The sequence below is a fragment of the Gymnoscopelus microlampas genome (genome assembly GCF_963454915.1).
Source record: "Gymnoscopelus microlampas genome assembly, chromosome: 5".
Lineage (NCBI taxonomy): Eukaryota > Metazoa > Chordata > Actinopteri > Myctophiformes > Myctophidae > Gymnoscopelus > Gymnoscopelus microlampas.
In genome coordinates, this window is record NC_139942.1 from 53,717,211 (window position 1) to 53,737,348 (window position 20,138).

General features: G+C 41.8%; 1 protein-coding gene across 3 annotated transcripts in view; it reads left to right on the forward strand.

The window, feature by feature from the left end:
- ctnnd2b (catenin (cadherin-associated protein), delta 2b) overlaps positions 1-20,138 on the forward strand; it is a gene marked incomplete at both ends in the record, with an annotated part of 257,135 nt that overhangs the window by 100,325 nt on the left and 136,672 nt on the right. For all 3 annotated transcript variants that reach the window (XM_084058604.1, XM_084058605.1, XM_084058606.1), the window contains one exon: positions 13,955-13,989. In XM_084058604.1, the coding sequence (XP_083914730.1) occupies positions 13,955-13,989 (35 nt within the window). The remainder of the gene's footprint in view (positions 1-13,954; positions 13,990-20,138) is intronic.

The window sequence follows — 20,138 nt, forward strand, 5'->3', positions numbered from 1 at the left end:
ATCTCCCATTTCCAGTGGTGTAAAGTAACTAAGTACATTTACTCAAGTACAGTACGTACGGTATTTTTACTTTGCTGGAGCATTTCAAATGTTCAGTACTTTTACTTCTACTCCACTACATCTCAATGGAAAATATTGCACTTTTACTCCACTACAATTATTTGAAAACTTTAGTTACTAGTTACTTTGTAGATTTTGATTATTATTACAAAACATACAGTATAACCACTTCAGCCTTACTTACATTTCGGCCATTTGAAAATAGCACATCTACAAGCTCACAATAGGTCGCGATGCGACACATTGTGAGCTTGTAGATCAGATATTTTCAAAAGATTGTCATACAATTTGAAAACTTGAAATGGGACATTCTGTATAATGCGTACTTTTACTTTCGGTACTTTAAGTATATTTTCATGCCAATACTTTTGTACTTTTACTCAAGTCAATTTTGAATTCCGGACTTTTACGTGTAACGGAGTATTTCTACATTGCAGTATTGATACTTTTAATAAAGTAACATTTTCCCACCACTTTTCATATCTAAGATCAACGGGAACCAAAACTTGAAAAAGAGGAAAGATCTCAAAGAATAACGTAGGAGAAGGGATGTAAAACCAAGGCACTTTAATCATGTTTACAACATGTTCAAAGCCAACATTTTGAATTTGGGACGTTTACTTGTAACAGAGTATTAACAGAGTATACACCATTTCTGTGTCCACATACGTTCTCTCTCTACACGCTCTGCCTGTAATAACACAGTGCATGCTGGGAGAGGACTGATGGCTCCTGGCCAGCAGGGGGTTGATGCGTTACAATGCTTTTTATTCTCTATAAATGGTAGCTTAAAGTGGACAGAAGTCAGTGGTGGAAAAAGTACTCAACTTCTTTACTTAAGTAAAAGTACCAATACTGCAATATAAAAATACTCTGTTACAAGTAAAAGTCCAGAATTCTAAATGACTTGAGTAAAAGCACAGAAGAATTGGCATCAAAATGTACTTAAAGTACCAAAAGTAAAAGTACTAAATATTTGAAAATAGCCTATGTATAAAATAGGGCTAAAGTGGTTAATGTGCGTTTCATTATATCATCATTTATATCTGCAAAGTAACTAGTAACTAATGTTTTCAAGTAATTGTAGTGGAGTAAAAGTACAATATTTGCCTCTGAGATGTAGTGGAGCAGAAGTAAAAGTATTGGAAATTGGAAATACTCAAGTTCTACTTAAGTACAGTACTTGAGTAAATGTACGTAGTTACTTTACACCACTCACAGAAGTAGAGGTCAGGAATACAGCGGCGTGGGGGAATGTGTGACGGACAGTGGCAGTGCGACTGGCCTAGACGTCCATTATTCTAAATTACAACACATTATGATCCCCGCTCGTTATCTTCATCCAGCGAGCGAGCGTGCGAGCAGCACAGCGGCTCGAGAGAACACATTGAGTGCCATAAACGGTCCGGACTGTTTTTGGCCCATTTTTAAAAAATATATATTTTTCCCACGTGGGGCGCTCTAACGAAGTCTCTAACGGAGTCTCTAAGAAGGAGAGGCCGGATGTGGATCCATGTCAAAAATGCTTCCGGTCGGCCGCTCCAATGTTAACTCCTTGACTAAAAGTTTAATATCTCAATTTATTTTTAACGTGGTGAAAGCGAGCCGTTTTCGATCGGCGATCACACTGCAATGGAGGATCGCGTTAGAAATATTATTGTTCCAGGCGTTAGTCGGGACCCTCCGCCGTCTCCCACGCACGCTTAGTTTACATGCACGTGGATGGTATTGCAAAAGTCGAGGATGGTACTGCAGAAGTCACAGCATCATTGTAGCGATGGTCTGACCCCATAGGGTGGGAGGATGCTCATATAGTATCATTGTAGCCGGTCTGACCCCATAGGGTGGGAGGATGCTCATATAGCATCATTGTAGCCGGTCTGACCCCATAGGGTGGGAGGATGGTCATATAGCATCATTGTAGCCGGTCTGACCCCATAGGGTGGGAGGATGGTCACATAGCATCATTGTAGCCAGTCTGACCCCATAGGGTGGGAGGATGGTCACATAGCATCATTGTAGCCGGTCTGACCCCATTAGGAGGGAGGATGGTCACATAGCATCATTGTAGCAATGGTCTGACCCCATTGGGTGGGAGGATGGTCACATAGCATCATTGTAGCAATGGTCTGACCCCATTGGGTGGGAGGATGGTCACATAGCATCAATGTAGCAATGGTCTGACCCCATAGGGTGGGAGGATGGTCACATAGCATCATTGTAGCCATGGTCTGACCCCATAGGGTGGGAGGATGCTCATATAGCATCATTGTAGCCATGGTCTGACCCCATAGGGTGGGAGGATGGTCACATAGTATCATTGTAGCCGGTCTGACCCCATAGGGTGGGAGGATGGTCACATAGCATCATTGTAGCCGGTCTGACCCCATAGGGTGGGAGGATGGTCATAGAGCATCATTGTAGCCATGGTCTGACCCCATTAGGAGGAGGATGGTCTCATAACGTCATCCTCTTCTAGCAGAGAGAGAGGAGGGGCCATAATGAGCCTAATAGAATGACATCATTCAGCTGAGATGGTACGTTTCTAAAATAGCACACTAAATATGATTTACTATGCTGTTATGAAACTTTAGGAGTATGACATAATCTGTCCGTCTGCTTTAGTTACTAGTTACTTTGTACATTTGTATTATTATTACAAAACGTACATTAACCACTTCAGCCCTGTATACATTTCAGCCATTTGAAAATAGCCGATCTACAAGCTCACAATGCGTCGCGATGCGACGCATTGTGAGCTTGCAGATCTGCTATTTTCAAAAGATATTTATACATTTTATACATTTGAAAACATGTGAAATGGGACATTCTGCATGATGAGTACTTTCTACTATCTTTCTATCTATCTATCTATCTATCTATCTATCTATCTATCTATCTATCTATCTATCTATCTATCTATATCTATCTCATATGCTCAGCACACACATGCACAAATGCGTTGCAATCGGCTCATTAAAACACACACAGAGTGTGGTTAGCGTTAGCATCATTAACAGTGATTAAGTGGTGTGACCTGCAGCCTGTGCAACGCGGGGTTGATCAGGCCGTCAATTAGTCCTCCTCTCGGCTCGCTAATGATCCTGTCGCATCGCATCGACGAGGCATCGGGAATCAATGAGGGTAAAACCAACAGCGCCGGTCCTCTGGCCAAGAGGTCAACGAGCTGCTTTATAGATACTGCAGTCTGATGAGATGTACCTGCATCATGGTGGAGAGGACCACACAGGAGGAGACGCTGCTACGAGGGGCAGAGAAAATATACACGTTTGCATACTCTTAGAGCAGGGGTCTTCAGGGGTCTTCAACAGCGGGAAAATAAAATATGTCAGCGAGACGGACATTATTTGTATTTACTCCACAGTGCCCTCTACAGATTTATTAATGGTAAGTTCAAATCCCCCAGATCTGTAGAGGGCACTGTGGAGTAAATACAAATTATGTCCATCTCGCTGACATATTTTATTTTCTGCCCAAAAAGTGTATTTTACAGAGTAGGTGGGGTGCTGAGAGGCTTGCGGGTTCCGAGAATAGACTTTCAACAACACAAAACAGCCTTTGCTTCTGTGAGCAGCGAAATGGTTTTGTTTATTTTCACTACACTTGAGCACTCGCAAGGCAGTGGAATTCCTTGTACATGCGCAGAGCGAGGGGTCTTCCAGGGCGTTAGAGAGAACTCACTAACGCTCTGAACCAGGGCTACACAACCAATAGCATTCATTCCCCGCCCCCCGTTCTTGATTGACAAGCTGCCCAACCAATAGCATTCATTTGCGGTGTCATAGGACACAACGCGATATGAGCGAAATAGAAAGATGGCGGATTGGAAATTGCTGAACAATAGGCTTCATTTACGGTCTGTAGAAACCGTGTGTGTGTGTGTGTGTGTGTGTGTGTGTGTGTGTGTGTGTGTGTGTGTGTGTGTGTGTGTGTGTGTGTGTGTGTGCGTGTGCGTGTGTGTGCGCGCGTGTGAGTGTGAGAGAGAGAGAGGCCAGATACAGTCTGAAATCCTACAGTACGTTCAATAAGGAATTAAGATAAACCTGGGTTGATCCCCAGGGGGAAACACATATTTCATAGCAGCAAATCCAGTAACACACCATAATTAGCGTATAGGCCTACAGTTAAAGAGCAGAGAGATAAGAATAGAGGTAAAATAAATACAGTCTGACACTAGACATCTGCACTGCGTCTGTCTGAGTGAGTTGGCATGTACAGTATATTATATCACTAAATATAAAGTAAGTGTAAATGTATCACCAGTGAATTTATGCATGAATATGAAGTGCATCCATCGCCAGTGAATGCATGGATATGCAATACAGTACAGTACAGGCTATCAATAGTGGATATGAGACTGTCAGTGGTGGAAAAAGAAATCAAATGTTTTACTTAAATTAAGACCTGAGGCGATCCTTAAAAATGATTTCTAAATCCTAACATTTTTTTGAAAAAAAATCGAAAACATTTTTTTTCAAGATTTTTCAAAAATAGCAGATCTACAAGCTCATAGCGCGGCACTCGGTGCCGCGCTATGAGCTTGTAGATCTGCTATTTTTGAATAGCCCATATAAATCTAAAGTGACACAGATGCGTTCCAGGTCTTAATGGGTTAAGTAAAAGTATCAATACTGCAATGTAGACATACTCTGTTACAAGTAAAAGTCTGTGTAATCAAAATGTACTTGAGTAAAAGTACAAAGGTATTGGCATCAAAATATGCTTAAAGTATCAAAAGTCAAAAGCACTCATTATGCAGAATATTCACGTTTCACAAGTTATCATATCTCTAAAATGTATAAAAATCCTATTCTATTCTAGTTTATTTTATGAATATTGTGCCCTGTCATTTCTAAGTAACTCTGCTAATTCTAAATCTACTATTCTCTGGTTCCATTCTGTGGCCTCATCTAGTTTTATCTATTCAGCCATCTCTTCTTTTCAATGCTACTCTCTTCTGGTCCGGTTTAATCTAGTATTAGATACAGTATATGCACTGTGTTAACCCCTTAAGACTGGGAACGCATCTGTGTCATTTTTAGATTTCTTTGGCTATTCAAAAATAGCAGATATACAAGCTCATAGCGCGGCACCGAGTGCCGCGCTATGAGCTTGTAGATCTGCTATTTTCTAAAAATCGTAAAAATATGTCCAAATCTTTGAATATATCTATTTTTAACATGTTTTAACTAAAATCTTTGCTTCAGGTGGATTCTACAAATGTCTTCTAAATCCTAACAGTTTTTTTTGTGGAAAAAAACGTATGTTGCTATACAGTGGTTCTCAAACTTTCTCATGTCAAGGACCCCTCAAAATTAAATGTATTTGGCCGTGGACCCGCATCTGAAAATATTTGTTCCAGGGACCCCCAGGAGCAAAGATTTGAGTTTAAAATGTATATATATATATATAAATATTCAAAGATTTGCACACATTTTCACGACTTTTTTTCCAAAAATACATATCATTTTTTTTAGCACTCGGTGCTCGCTATGAGCTTGTAGATCTGCTATTTTTGAATAGCCAAAGAAATCTTAAAATGACACACAGATGGGTTCCCGGTCTTAATGAGTTAAGCCTCCTTTATACTTTGTGACACCGCGTGCAACGGAGTATGAATCAAGGCCCAAACTCCATCTTTATCGTATAACCACTCCCCGATAATATCCTCACTCAGCCGTCTTCCCTTTCAAAGGCAGAGCAACAGATAAGGACCAGCTTCTGATAATTACATAGTTCATATCTAGAGATCCAGTGGAGGAAAGCAACTAAGTACATTTACTGAAGTACTGTACTTAAGTAAAATGTTGAGGTTTTTGTACTTTACTTGAGTATTTCCAATTTCCAATACTTTTACTTCTACTCCACTACATCTCAAAGGCAAATATTGTACTTTTACTCCTCTACAATTATTTGAAAACTTTAGTTACTAGTTACTTTGTAGATTTCGATTATTGATACAAAATATATAGTAACCACTTCAGCCCTATATACATTTCGGCCATTTGAAAATAGCAAATCTACAAGCTCACAATACGTCGCGATGCGCTGCATTGTGAGCTTGTAGATCTGCTATTTTAAAAAGATTTTCATACATTTGAAAACATGGGACATTCTGCACAATGAGTACTTTCTACTTTTGGTACTTTAAGTACATTTTGATACCAATACTTTTGTACTTTTACTCAAGTACATTTTGAATTCCGGACTTTTACTTGTAACAGAGTATTTCTACATTGCAGTATTGATACGTTTAATGACTGCGCTTTGCTGTTTAAAGCTTCCGCGTGCGTTACAAGCAAATCCACGCAAAAAAAAGCATCGATTCATGTTCTGCCATGAGCCTGGCTACAGCCTGGAACCATAACATTTCCCTCGCCAGTTACAACGGGGGGGGGTCGCGCATCGCGCATGACCGGTTTTCCCCACAGGAAACAGATTCGGAGATATAGGCGTTTCAAAGTAGGAAATAGACAGGAAGCGGATGGGGAAAAAAAAAATGTTTCCGGTGAACGATCTGGCACTTCCTTCGCAGGATTACAATGGGTGCTCCCAGAGCTGCTCTAGCCCCGCCCGCGCGGAGAAAAACGAAAAAAACAAAAAGACTAAACTCACGGTTCAGACCGTGTTCGGCACCGGAGCGCCACTATGTAACACACGGTTCAGACCGCCGCGTTCGTCACCCGATGTGTTAATTAAGTAAAATATTTGAGTACTTTTTCCACCACCTTTCATATCTAAGATCAATGGGAACCAAGACAAAGAGGAAAGATCTCAAAGAATAACGTATGAGAGGGGTGTAACACCAAGGCACTTTAATCATGTTTACAACATGTTAAAAGCCAACATGTTTGGACCAGCAACTGGTCTTTATCAGCTCCAGTATGAGACTGGATTATAAGCATCTCCAGTGTGTTTGATAATAAGCAGCTCCAGTGTGTTTGATAATAAGCAGCTCCAGTGTGTGTTTGATAATAAACAGCTCCAGTGTGTTTGATAATAAGCATCTCCAGTGTGTTTGATAATAAGCAGCTCCGGTGTGTTTGATAATAAGCATCTCCAGTGTGTTTGATAATAAGCAGCTCCAGTGTGTTTGATAATAAGCATCTCCAGTGTGTTTGATAATAAGCATCTCCAGTGTGTTTGATAATAAGCAGCTCCAGTGTGTTTGATAATAAGCAGCTCCAGTGTGTTTGATAATAACCAGCTCCAGTGTGTTTGATAATAAAGCAGCTCCAGTGTGTTTGATAATAAGCAGCTCCAGTGTGTTTGATAATAAGCAGCTCCAGTGTGTTTGATAATAAAGCAGCTCCAGTGTGTTTGATAATAAGCATCTCCAGTGTGTTTGATAATAAGCAGCTCCAGTGTGTTTGATAATAAAGCATCTCCAGTGTGTTTGATAATAAGCAGCTCCAGTGTGTTTGATAATAAAGCATCTCCAGTGTGTTTGATAAGAAGCAGCTCCAGTGTGTTTGTGGACAACAACGTTCATCCATGTTCATTCACACTCTGGTCACGATTCATAAGGCTGAGCAGAGACGTGGTGATGTCATCATATAACCATTACACATCTGCAATGTTCAAGGTCTCTCTCTCTCTCTCTCTCTAAACCCAAACAAGGATGGTAAACAGGTTGTTGAACAAAGATGTGCAAATAATGGAGACGAAACAGATGGTTTGAGCAAAAGGTGCGATGTGCTTTTACTCTTCAAATAGTGTTAATATTTACAATACTTACATAACAATGCACAGGGTATGAGGTCTTAACCAAAACAAAAGTACGCCACTACCAGGGGACTCGGGTGTTGCCAAAATAACAAACAAAACAACTAGGGAACAAAAGACAGCTTAACTACCTAACTACATCATTAGTATAGTAAAACAAAAGCCTGCCTACCTAACTACTCTACCAGTGACTAGCGTCAAAAATACATAGGTGGCAAACACCCCTTACCTAGTGTGCTTAACAATGTTCTACCTACGTGATGTCTATGTATAGAGGCCTCTGTCTTTCCTGTCCCAAGGCAGCAGCATACACATAGCAGGTTAACTGTAGAACACTTTATAAGCTGTTAAGTTAGCTCTGAGAATGTAGGTGCATTCAGGTGGAAGGTTGGGGAGAGAATGAGCTGAGGTGGAACCCAGCCTTTTATAGGCAGCAGATGGTGGTGATTGGATGAGGGTGGGGCCAGGTAACAGGATGACTGACAGCTGATGAGACCTGTAGTGAGTGATAGAGGGAAGGAGAGACAGGGGGAAAAACACACAGGAATCCCAGACAACCAAACCAAACTACGTGGAACGTAACACGCCCACCAAAAATAACAAACTTACCCTAAGGTTTGTTAACAAGCTCTCAACAAAAAAAACAACCTTGCAACACTGAACAAAGAAAAACAGGCTCAACATCTACATAAAGAACAAAACAAATCACAACAGCCAATAGGCCTACTTGACTCCTACTTTGTTCTGACTACAAAAAGAGCAACCAATACTCACTAGACTGTTGGCCTAAAGTCTTCAAATACAAAAACAAAAAAACATTTTACCCATGTCCTCAGGTGTCACCTAGATCGACCTGGGACGAGTCAGGGGCCAGCTGCGGCTTTCTTTTTAGTACAAAACAGTCAGCCATGACATGACCTCTTTTATGGCAGTAATGACACTCCTTTCTCTCTTTAGAGCCTCCAGGTGAGGTGGTGTCAACTGGGCACACACCAGACGAAGAAACTTGATCACGGGGTGTCACAAATACCTCCTTATGGGCTAACATATACTCATCAGCAAAGACTGCTGCTTCAGTAACCAAAGAGACCTTCTTTTCGTTAAGATGGACCACACAACGTTCCGGAACACACTTTTTGAACTCCTCTAGCAGGACTAGCTCTCTGATTGTTGCAAAATCATTAACATTACAAGCAGAACACCATTTATCGAAGAGGACGCCCTTCTCCCTGGCAAACTCTACAAAAGTGTCAGTGGAACTTTTCCTAAAGCTTCTAAACTTTTGCCTGTAGGCTTCAGGCACCAGTTCGTATGCACGGAGAACGGCAGCCTTACATAGTTCATAATCGAGGCTATCGGCCAGAGGCAAGGAGGCCATTACATGTTGTGCTCTACCAGTTAGTTTACACTGCAGTAAGGTGGTCCAATTTTTCTTTGGCCAATTTAGCACGCCAGCCAGACGCTCAAAGGTCGTGAAAAATCCATCTACCTCCGACTCCCGAAAGGGAGGGAGTTCAATGTGTTTGAACAAATTCGATTTACCTGGTGGTGCTGTAGAGGTAGTGGAGGTGGGTGTACCGATATTGGCATTTGAGACAGGCGCTGCCTCGATTGGAGAAAGAACAGGAGCGGGGGAGATGATTGTTGCCACTGTCTGTGACGGGCTAGACTCCAGGTCCATTTTACGCAGCCTGATGGCCGTCTCAAGCTGGAATTCCAGCTCGAGCCTGCGTATTGCGAGCTGTTGCTCGTGCTCAGCTCTCTGAGTCTCCTTTCTATCCTCCCGCTCTCTGTTCATGCGGGCCAGACGCATCTTAAGCCTCGCACTATCCAATGACCCTGTCGAGGTCGGTGTAAATGCCATGGGGTCCCCCTTCGGCAAGGCAGGTGGTGACCCCCCCGTCTCCACAGTTTCAGGGAGGGCTGCACCACCTGGCCCTGCCTCCGGGGAACGCACCAAGACACCCTTTTCCATTAAATGGTTCAGCACCACTGGCTTAATTTCTCTTTTAAGAGAAAGGCCTTCAATTGATACGCCAAAATGTTCAGCTATCAAAATCAAATCTAATTTTCGACATAGTTCAAAAGCTTTGAGCGTAGGACTGGCCACAAAATGTTTCAAATCGAAACCAGAAGCCATAGTGCTACAAATAATCACTAAATTTTCCAAATTAAATACCACTCCTGCAGTGAAATACTAGTACCTGAGTCAATTATTTGCACCTCTAATGTTCAACGATCCCGGACGAGCCCCCAATTATGTTACGAAAACCCTTTAGGGTCTAGGTTTGGGTTTGTAACAAGGATGGTAAACAGGTTGTTGAACAAAGATGTGCAAATAATGGAGACGAAACAGATGGTTTGAGCAAAAGGTGCGATGTGCTTTTACTCTTCAAATAGTGTTAATATTTACAATACTTACATAACAATGCACAGGGTATGAGGTCTTAACCAAAACAAAAGTACGCCACTACCAGGGGACTCGGGTGTTGCCAAAATAACAAACAAAACAACTAGGGAACAAAAGACAGCTTAACTACCTAACTACATCATTAGTATAGTAAAACAAAAGCCTGCCTACCTAACTACTCTACCAGTGACTAGCGTCAAAAATACATAGGTGGCAAACACCCCTTACCTAGTGTGCTTAACAATGTTCTACCTACGTGATGTCTATGTATAGAGGCCTCTGTCTTTCCTGTCCCAAGGCAGCAGCATACACATAGCAGGTTAACTGTAGAACACTTTATAAGCTGTTAAGTTAGCTCTGAGAATGTAGGTGCATTCAGGTGGAAGGTTGGGGAGAGAATGAGCTGAGGTGGAACCCAGCCTTTTATAGGCAGCAGATGGTGGTGATTGGATGAGGGTGGGGCCAGGTAACAGGATGACTGACAGCTGATGAGACCTGTAGTGAGTGATAGAGGGAAGGAGAGACAGGGGGAAAAACACACAGGAATCCCAGACAACCAAACCAAACTACGTGGAACGTAACAGTGTGTGTGTGTGTGTGTGTGTGTGTGTGTGTGGGGGGGGGGGCAGCATTGTTTGCTATAATAATGCCTGATGAATGGAGAGTCACACGAACGCGTGCGCACACACACACACACACACACACACACACACACACACACACACACACACACACACACACACACACACACACACACACATACACACACACACACACACACACACACACACACACACACACACACACACACACACACGCACACACGTATAGGCATGTACACATATTCTCTCTCTCTCCAGATAGACAGACAGACAGACACAAACACATACACACGCATGCACACACAGACGCACGCACACACACGCACACACACACACATGCACTTGCACAAGCACCCGCACATACACACACGGACGTGCACGTGCACGCGCACGTGCACACGCGCACGCACATGCACATGCACATGCACATGCACATGCACATGCACATGCACATGCACATGCACATGCACATGCACATGCACATGCACACACATGCACACACACACACACACACACGCACACACACACACACACACACACACACACACACACACACACACACACACACACACACACACACACACACACACACACACACACACACACACACACACACACACACACACACACACACACACACACACACACACACACACACACACACACACACACACACACATAGAGGGAATCAATGGGATGATTTAATAGCATCTGTTCCTTGTCCAGAGGGAGTTGGTAGCATTCATGCAGGCTGTATATTGTGCAGACTCACACACTATAAAATCCGGGGTGATATAACATAACTCTGAAAGTAAAAAAAAAGGACCCTCAAGGGTCAGGGTTAAATGAACACTCCATATTAGAGAGTGGAAGGTTATAGAATATGCTGCAGTAAATGTCCCTTTTTAAGGGGCCATTCACCATGCTCTTCATCTGTCAAGATTTCAAAGCCCAGATGATTATATCTGTATCTGAGCAGCACACCTTCCAGTCAGCTGTTTAGGTACTTTTGCTTTACCGGAGTATTTCCAATTGTCTATACTTTTACCTCTACTCCACTACATCTCAGTGGCAAATATTGCACTTTTACTCCACTACTATTATTTGAAAACTTTAGTTACTAGTTACTTTGCAGATATAAATGTATTACATTATAAAACATACATTAACCACTTTAGCCCAGTTTTTGAAAATAGCCGATCTACAAGCGCGTTGTGAGTTTGTAGATCTGCTATTTTCAAACATTTGAGTACTTTTACTTTTGGTACTTTAAGTACATTTGGATACCAATACTTTTGTACTTTTACTCAAGAAAAATTTGAATTCCAGACTTACTTTACTTGTAACAGAGTATTTCTAACATTGCAGTATTGATTTTACACCACTGCTCAGTCCCTAGTCAACTGCAACCCTGAAATAAAAGCCTGGATGACCACTGTAACCTTCTCAAACCTCAAACAGTTGAAAAACAGAGCTCGTGGTTGTGGCTCCCTTAAGGCACTGCTCCAGAAGGCTGGAGATGTTCTCCTCCACGTGGATGGCAGCTCCATATATATCTCCATCTCTGGAAGTCCGCAACCTGGGCATCATTCTGGACTCAACCCTCTCCTACCAGTCACATATCAGTCCATAACGCATGCACATTCATTTAACTCACTCAGTGCCAATGAAATCATAAAATATGTTCATACTGTGCCAGCAAGCAGTAAAGAAAAAGTGCTCTGGAGCCGAGATACATCCTTTTTCAGTAATAAGTTAAACAAGAAGTGAATGGAGCAGCAAATCTTCAGATAATGATATATTGGGTTCTGAACGTTTTTTTATACATTTTATTCGAAAACACATCAAACACGTCATTGGCATGTTGCGCCATTGCGGTAAAACACGTCAAACACGTCAATGGCACTATGACAGTGAGAGGAGCATTCAACTGGATGACAGTGCACTTACTGTATAAGAGCCCCGAACGAGTGTGTGTGTGTGTGTGTGTGTGTGTGTGTGTGTGTGTGTGTGTGTGTGCGTGTGCGTGTGTGTGTGTGTGTGTGTGTGCGTGTGCGTGTGTGTGTGAGAGTTTGTGTGTGCATGCGTGTGAGAGTTTGTGTGTGCGTGCGTGTGAGAGTTTGTGCGTGCGTGTGAGAGTATGTGTGTGCGTGCGTGTGAGAGTTTGTGCGTGCGTGTGAGAGTATGCGTGTGCGTGCGTGTGAGAGTATGTGTGTGCGTGCGTGTGAGAGTTTGTGTGTGCGTGTGAGAGTATGCGTGTGCGTGCGTGTGAGAGTATGTGTGTGCGTGCGTGTGAGAGTTTGTGTGTGCGTGCGTGTGAGAGTTTGTGTGTGCGTTCGTGTGAGAGTTTGTGTGTGCGTGCGTGTAAACATTTGACCTGATAAACGCAGCCTGGCTTTATTTAAATAAAATCCACGTCAGTGTAAAGACACATCATTTATTTTAATAGCTTCACCAAATCACACGGTGTCAAAGGAGAGTCAGGACGTGATGGAGGGAAAGGTTTAAGAGACCATAGCGTTGTAATTAAATAGCACCGCTAAGGCTCATCCTGCTGAGAGAGACCCAACATGGCCCAAGCAAACACATTCATCATAATTTTGTTTTTTGTTTTTTACGGCCTTTGCATTTTATTAACCCATTTAGACCGGGAACGCATCTGTGTGTCATGTTTTAGATTTATTTGGGCTATAAAAAAATAGCAGATATACAAGCTCATAGCGCGGCACCGAGTGCCGCGCTATGAGCTTGTATATCTGCTATTTCTTTTTTTAAATGGTGAAAATGTGTGCAAATCTTTGAATTTATATTTATAAAGCAAACATTTGTAACTCGAATCTTTGCTTCTGGGGGATTCTACAAATGTCTTCTAAATCCTAGCAGCTTTCTGAAAAACTTATGTTTCTATATATCAGTGGTACTCAAACTTTTTCATGTCAAGGGCCCCCAAAATGATATGTATTTGGCTTTTCTTGAGCTTGTAGATCTGCTACTTTTGAATAGCCCAAAGAAATCTAAAAATTGAAACACAGATGCGTTCCCGGCCTTAATGGGTTAAAATGTTTTACCCCCCCCCCCCCACACACACACAGGTTTTAAATGTATTCTGACCTTGTCGTTTGTCTTCTTTTTACAGTTCAGCAGATGAGAAGTTTCGCTGGAACAACCAAGGTAATGACTCTGCATTATAAAGCCGTCTAGTAAATATTCTCTGGTCGTTCCCGTCTGTCGATTGCTCTGCAGTTCGAGCAGCTTTAACGCTGCACACTGTGTGTGTGTGTGTGTGTGTGTGTGTGTGTGGGTGTGTGTGTGTGTGTGTGTGTGTGTGTGTGTGTGTGTGTGTGTGTGTGTGTGTGTGTGTGTGTGGGGGGAGAGTTGTGCTGTTGTGTAGTGCTGCCTGAAGCCTGATATAATATATAGCCTGCTTTGTTGTACGACGGTGTGTGGCTATAGGTGAAAATATGCTCTATCCAAAACAAAATAAAAACTAAACTATGGTGACTAAAACTAAGACTAAATATATTGACAATTTCGTCAACAAATAAAAACTAGACTAAAATGTTAGTGAGGGACTAGTGGAGAAGAGATCCAGTAGAACTAAAAGACAAGTCATTTTATGTTTGGTTGCGCTCGGGTGTTGCGCTCTGAAAATAGCCCATCTACAAGCTCACAATGCGTCGCGCTGCGACGCGTTGTGAGCTTGTAGATCGGCTATTTTCAGCATGCAACCAAGTAAATCAGCCATTACGCCATCAAGGCACCGCCAAAATACATTTTAGTCAACTAAATCAACTGCAGATTTAGTTGACTGTAATCTTATGGTATTTAGTCGACTAAAACTAGACTAACGGTAAAACATTTCAGATGACTAAAATATGACTAAAACTAAATGGAATTTGGGCCAAGACTAAAACTAAATCAAAATTTGCTGTCAAAATCAACACTGCCATTCAGACGGAGTGTGTTTGGTGAAACAGTCTTCTCTGTTAGAGCCTCCCATGACTGGAATAGCCTCCCATCACTGGAATAGTCTCCTTACCGAAGTTAGAGAGACCACCAACTATTTGACCTTCAAATTCAACCTTAAGAGAAGGCTTAAAGCTAACCAAAATGTGTAATCATCATGGGTAATTATCAGCTCCATGTCACTGGTGTCTTTTCTCATATTTTACAGTAATTGTTCTGTCTCCTGTACTATGTCTACTTGTCTTGTATTGTACTGATGTCTGTTTTTTTATGGATAGTTTTATCACCACTTTCTTTTTTAACAGCCTGCTCAGGGGCTACAGAAGAACATTTGCTTCTGGCTAACTCTGGCTCATTTACGTGGATGTGAAAACTGACATGTTGATTGTTGATTGATTGTGCACTGTCCCTGGTAAATAAATCAATACTTATAGGCCCAGAATTCATGTCAGAAATACTTGAACTGTTGATGGCAAAATGTAAAGGAATTACTTTAATAACAGATAAAAAGCATCATCAATGTCAGAGTTTGGATTAGTAGATATATGGAGGATGCTAAATCCAACCGAATCAAGCATGTCATTATTCTGGTAGATTCTCATCTTACAATAGACTATTTCATCATATTCAAATAACATGTAGAGTTGATTTAAACATACATCAGATGATACCACAGTGACCATACATATGAATCTTAAAGGAAGGATAAATACAAATTGAGGTTAAACAACTCACTTTTGCAAGATAAGATATTTGTAGGAAGAATGGGGGTGGCCATGGCTGAATGATTAGAGAGTATGGGGGCCATAGCTGGGAAGCCGAAGGTCCCAGGTTCAACTCAAGGTCTCAACAACGTGTAGAAGTGTCCTTGAGCAAGACTCTTAACCCCTACCTGCTCCCTGAGCGTCGTACTAATGGCTGCTCACTCACTGCTCCTAGTAGTTATAGCCAGTGTTGGGAAGTACATTTACTCAAGTACTGGACTTAAGTCGTAGTTTGACATACTGGAGTATTTCCAATTTTCAGTACTTTTACTTCCACTCCACTACGTCTCTAATGCAAATATTGTACTTTTACTCCACTTATCAGTTACTTTGTAGATTTTGATTACAAAACATACATTAACCACTTCAGCCCTATATACATTTCGGCCATTTGAAAATAGCCGATCTACAAGCTCACAATGCGTCGCGATGCGACGCATTGTGAACTTTTAGATCTGCTATTTTCAAATGTTTTTATACATTTTATACATTTGAAAACTTTCGGGACATTCTGCATAATGAGTACTTTCTACTTGTACTTGTACTGGTACTTTAAGTACATTTTGATACCAATACTTTTTTTCTTTTTATTCAAGTACATTTTGAATTCCGGACTTTCACTTGTAACAGAGTAATTCTACATTGCAGTATTGATACTTTTACTTAAGTACTTGTACTTTTTCCACCACTGGTTATACGATGGATAAATGCACACTACATATTTCACTCAATGTGCAAACATACAGTGGCAAAACATCTACAGTACAAGCTCACAATCGCTGCGTGTTGTGAGCTTGTAGATATTTTGGGCAAAGTGATCACCTTCATACGATGGAGTATATTGTAAATCAGTGGTTCTCAAACTTTTTCATGTCAAGGACCCCCAAATTGACACTTATTACCCCACGGACCCCCATTTGAAAAAATAAGCCAGGGACCCCCATAAGAGAAGGTTTTTTTTACGGCTCTAGCAGTGATTCTCAATCATTGTAATTTAAGGCCCCCCCCCCCAGTTTGACGTGCATTAGGCTACAGACCCCCATTTAATGGCATTTCTATCTCTGGGACCCCAATTCATATTGTAAAATCAATGTTAATTTAACTCTGAGAGTTGTACACTCTCAGAGTTACAGACCCATAAGGGTCCATTTGGTTCCTATAAATCATTTAGCTGGGGACACCCTGGTATCCCCTCAAGTACCCCTGGGGGTCCCCGGACCCCACTTTGAGAACCAATGCTGTAAGTGTAAATGAAGCAAAAAACCCTGGCTGCTGCTGCGGTCTAAAATGCTGTAAAATAAAATGAAATAGCATACGGTAGACATACTGCCTGATCGTACATCAGGGATCCACACTGTGGTCAAACAGTAAGTTGTGTTTAAACCTCTGTTTGATTCTTACTTAGACAGTGTGACACTGTTTGTAATGGTACTGTACTGTACCTACAACCCACGGTGGTTATAGAGAGCTCTGGAGCTCCACAGTAAGTAGGCAGCAGAAGCAGAACGTTGGGAGTTATTATAAGAAACACTATTTGACGGAGAGTCTGTGGAGACGACAGTGAACTTTACAGTCTCTCTTGGCGGCTTTGCTGCTGGGCTGATATAATATAATATTGTATCTAGTTATCAGGTATGAAATTGTTACAGAAGTTCTTACCCTCCCCTCCAACACACCAGGGATCTCTGTCAGTCTCTGGTTCTCTCTCTCTCTCTCTCTCTCTCTCTCTCTCTCTCTCTCTCTCTCTCTCTCTCTCTCTCTCTCTCTCTCTGTAGGCAAAAATGAATGCCTTCAAACAGATATTTAGTTTTACAACTTTTTGTTCAGGCGAACGAACAGACAAATAATTTGGCTTAAAGTCACACAGCACTGCTCAGCAACGCATTTCGAGAACAAGAACTCGTCCTCAGGCAGCAGTGATCATCGCTGCCTCAAAAAAACGTTGTAAAAGTAGCTGTTTGAAGGCATTGAAACTATTCTCTCTTTATTCAACCATAAGTCTTGTCTTGTGGGGCTGTTTTAACTGTTTTCTCAATATTCAGTACTTTATCTTCTACTCCACTGCATCTCAGAGGCTAATATTGTACTTTTACTCCAATTACTCCAATTTACTACAATTATTTGAACACTTTAGTTACTAGTTACTTTGTAGTTTTAGATTATTATTACAAAACATACATTGCTCACTTCAGCCCTATATACATTTCAACCATTTGAAAATAGCCGATCTACAAGCTCACAATGCGACGCATTGTGAGCTTGTAGATCTGCTATTTTCAAATGAATTGTATACATTTGAAAACTTCTGAAATGGGACACTTTCTACTTTTGGTACTTAAAATACATTTTGATACCAATACTTTTGTACTTTTACTCAAGTAAATGTTTAACTCCGGACTTGTAACAGAGTATTTTTTACATTAGAGTATTGATACTTTTACTTAAGTAAAAAAAAAATGTCTACGTAGGCCTACTTTTTCCACCACTGCTTGTGCATCAACTCTCCCTCTCCCTCATGTATTTTACATTCTATATCCCTGTCTCTCTCTCTCTCTCTCTCTCTCTCTCTCTCTCTCTCTCTCTCTCTCTCTCTCTCTCTCTACGCCTTTCCTCGTGAGCCTTTCCTTTGTCTCTCTCTCTCCATGTCTCTGTATGTCTCTCGGTCCGGCTTTGAGACAGATGGACATGTTGAAGGTATAGATTGATGGTTTGGAGGCCACGGTCAGTGACCTCGGGCAAACAAAAAAGAGGCTTTGATTGGCAACACTGAGGAGCGGCAGCGTTCACGCTCCAGATGACTCGGACAGGAAAGGCTCTCGGCGTGTGTGATGTGTGTGTGTGTGTGTGTGTGTGTGTGTGTGTGTGTGTGTGTGTGTGTGTGTGTGTGTGTGTGTGTGTGTGTGTGTGTGTGTGTGTGTGTGTGTGTGTGTGTGTGTGTGTGTGTGTGTGTGTGTGCTGTGTGTGTGTGTGTGTGTGTGCTTTGTCTGCGATCTGGAGGGTTAAACACTCTTTATGCTCTGCCTACAAACACACAGAACACAAACAAATCAAGGCCAGGTCCTTGTATAAGTGGTTTCCACGCAAAACGGAACTGAACGGTCTCTTCTTTTTCACCCTCCTCCCCTTCGCCATACAGCAGGGGTTTAGGCCAGGGGTCTTCAACAGGGGGTCCGGGACCCCTAGGGGGTCCTCAGAGTTACTACAGGGGGTCCGCCAAATCTTTGTGTGATATGATTTTTTGTTTTACCTTAACCACTTGAACCCTAGCATCCCTTTTCTGAGGAGAACTTTAGCCAAAAATAGCAGATCTACAAGCTCACAACGCCTCGCACCGCGAGGCGTTGTGAGCTTGTAGATCTGCTATTTTTGTCAAAGAGGTATAGATGTAGAGGGAAAAAGAGCAGACCAAGTAAATAAAAACAGTTTAATCTGAAACACAATTTTATACGATATAGAGGGGGTCCCTGCTTCATCTCTCTCTCAGCTAGGGGGTCCTTGGCCTGAAAACGTTGAAGACCCCTGGTTTAGGCCAATGACTCCTTAGCTGCAGTGGTGGAAAAAGTATACTCAACATTTTGTACTCAAGTAAAAGTATCAATACTGCAATGTAGAAATACTCTGTTATAAGTAAAGGTCGGCTAATCAAAATTTACTTGAGTAAAAGTACATAAATATTGGTATCAAAATGTACTTAAAGTACAATAGTATTTTTTTTTCTTCAGAATGTCCCATTTCACAAGTTTTCAAATGTATAAAATCAGATCTACAAGCTCAAAAACACAGCTTGTAGATTGGCTATTTTCAAATGGCCGAAGTGTGCGTGCATGCGTGTCAGTGTGTGTGTCAGTGTGTGTGTGTGTGTGTGTGTGTGTGTGTGTGTGTGTGTGTGTGTGTGTGTGTGTGTGTGTGTGTGTGTGTGTGTGTGTGTGTCAGTGTGTGTGTGTCAGTGTGTGTGCGCGTGCGTGTGTGTGTGTGTGTGTGTGTGTGTGTGTGTGTGTGTGTGTGTGTGTGTGTGTGTGTGTGTGTGTGTGTGTGTGTGTGTGTGTCTGTGTCTGTGTGTGTGTGTGTGTGTGTGTGTGTGTGCGTGTGTGTGTTTGTGTCAGTGTGTGTGCGCGTGCGTGTGTGTGTGTGTGTGTGTGTGTGTCAGTGTAAATCTAGGCTGATGTCTCAGACAGCACCGGGAAACGTTTCACTAACAGCATCAGGACTGTTAGTCTGCAATTGCATCAGTAGAAGAAGAAGTCAATAAAAGCTCAGACTCTTAAATCCACTCACTAAAGCCCTGGCTCTGTGTCTGCCAGATCTCTCTCTCTCTCTCTCTCTCTCTCTCTCTCTCTTTCTTTCTCTTTCGCCTGTTCTCACTCTCTTTCTCGCTGTCGTACAGTGTTGTAAAGTACATTTACTCTTACTTAAGTTCAATTTTGAGGTATATGCGCGTTACTTGAGTATTTTCAATTTCCAATACTTTTACTTCTAATCCACTACATCTCAGAGACAAATGTTGTACATTTACTCCTCTACAATTATTTGAAAACTTTAGTTAATTTGTAGATTATTATTATTATTATTATTACAAAACAGTAACCACGT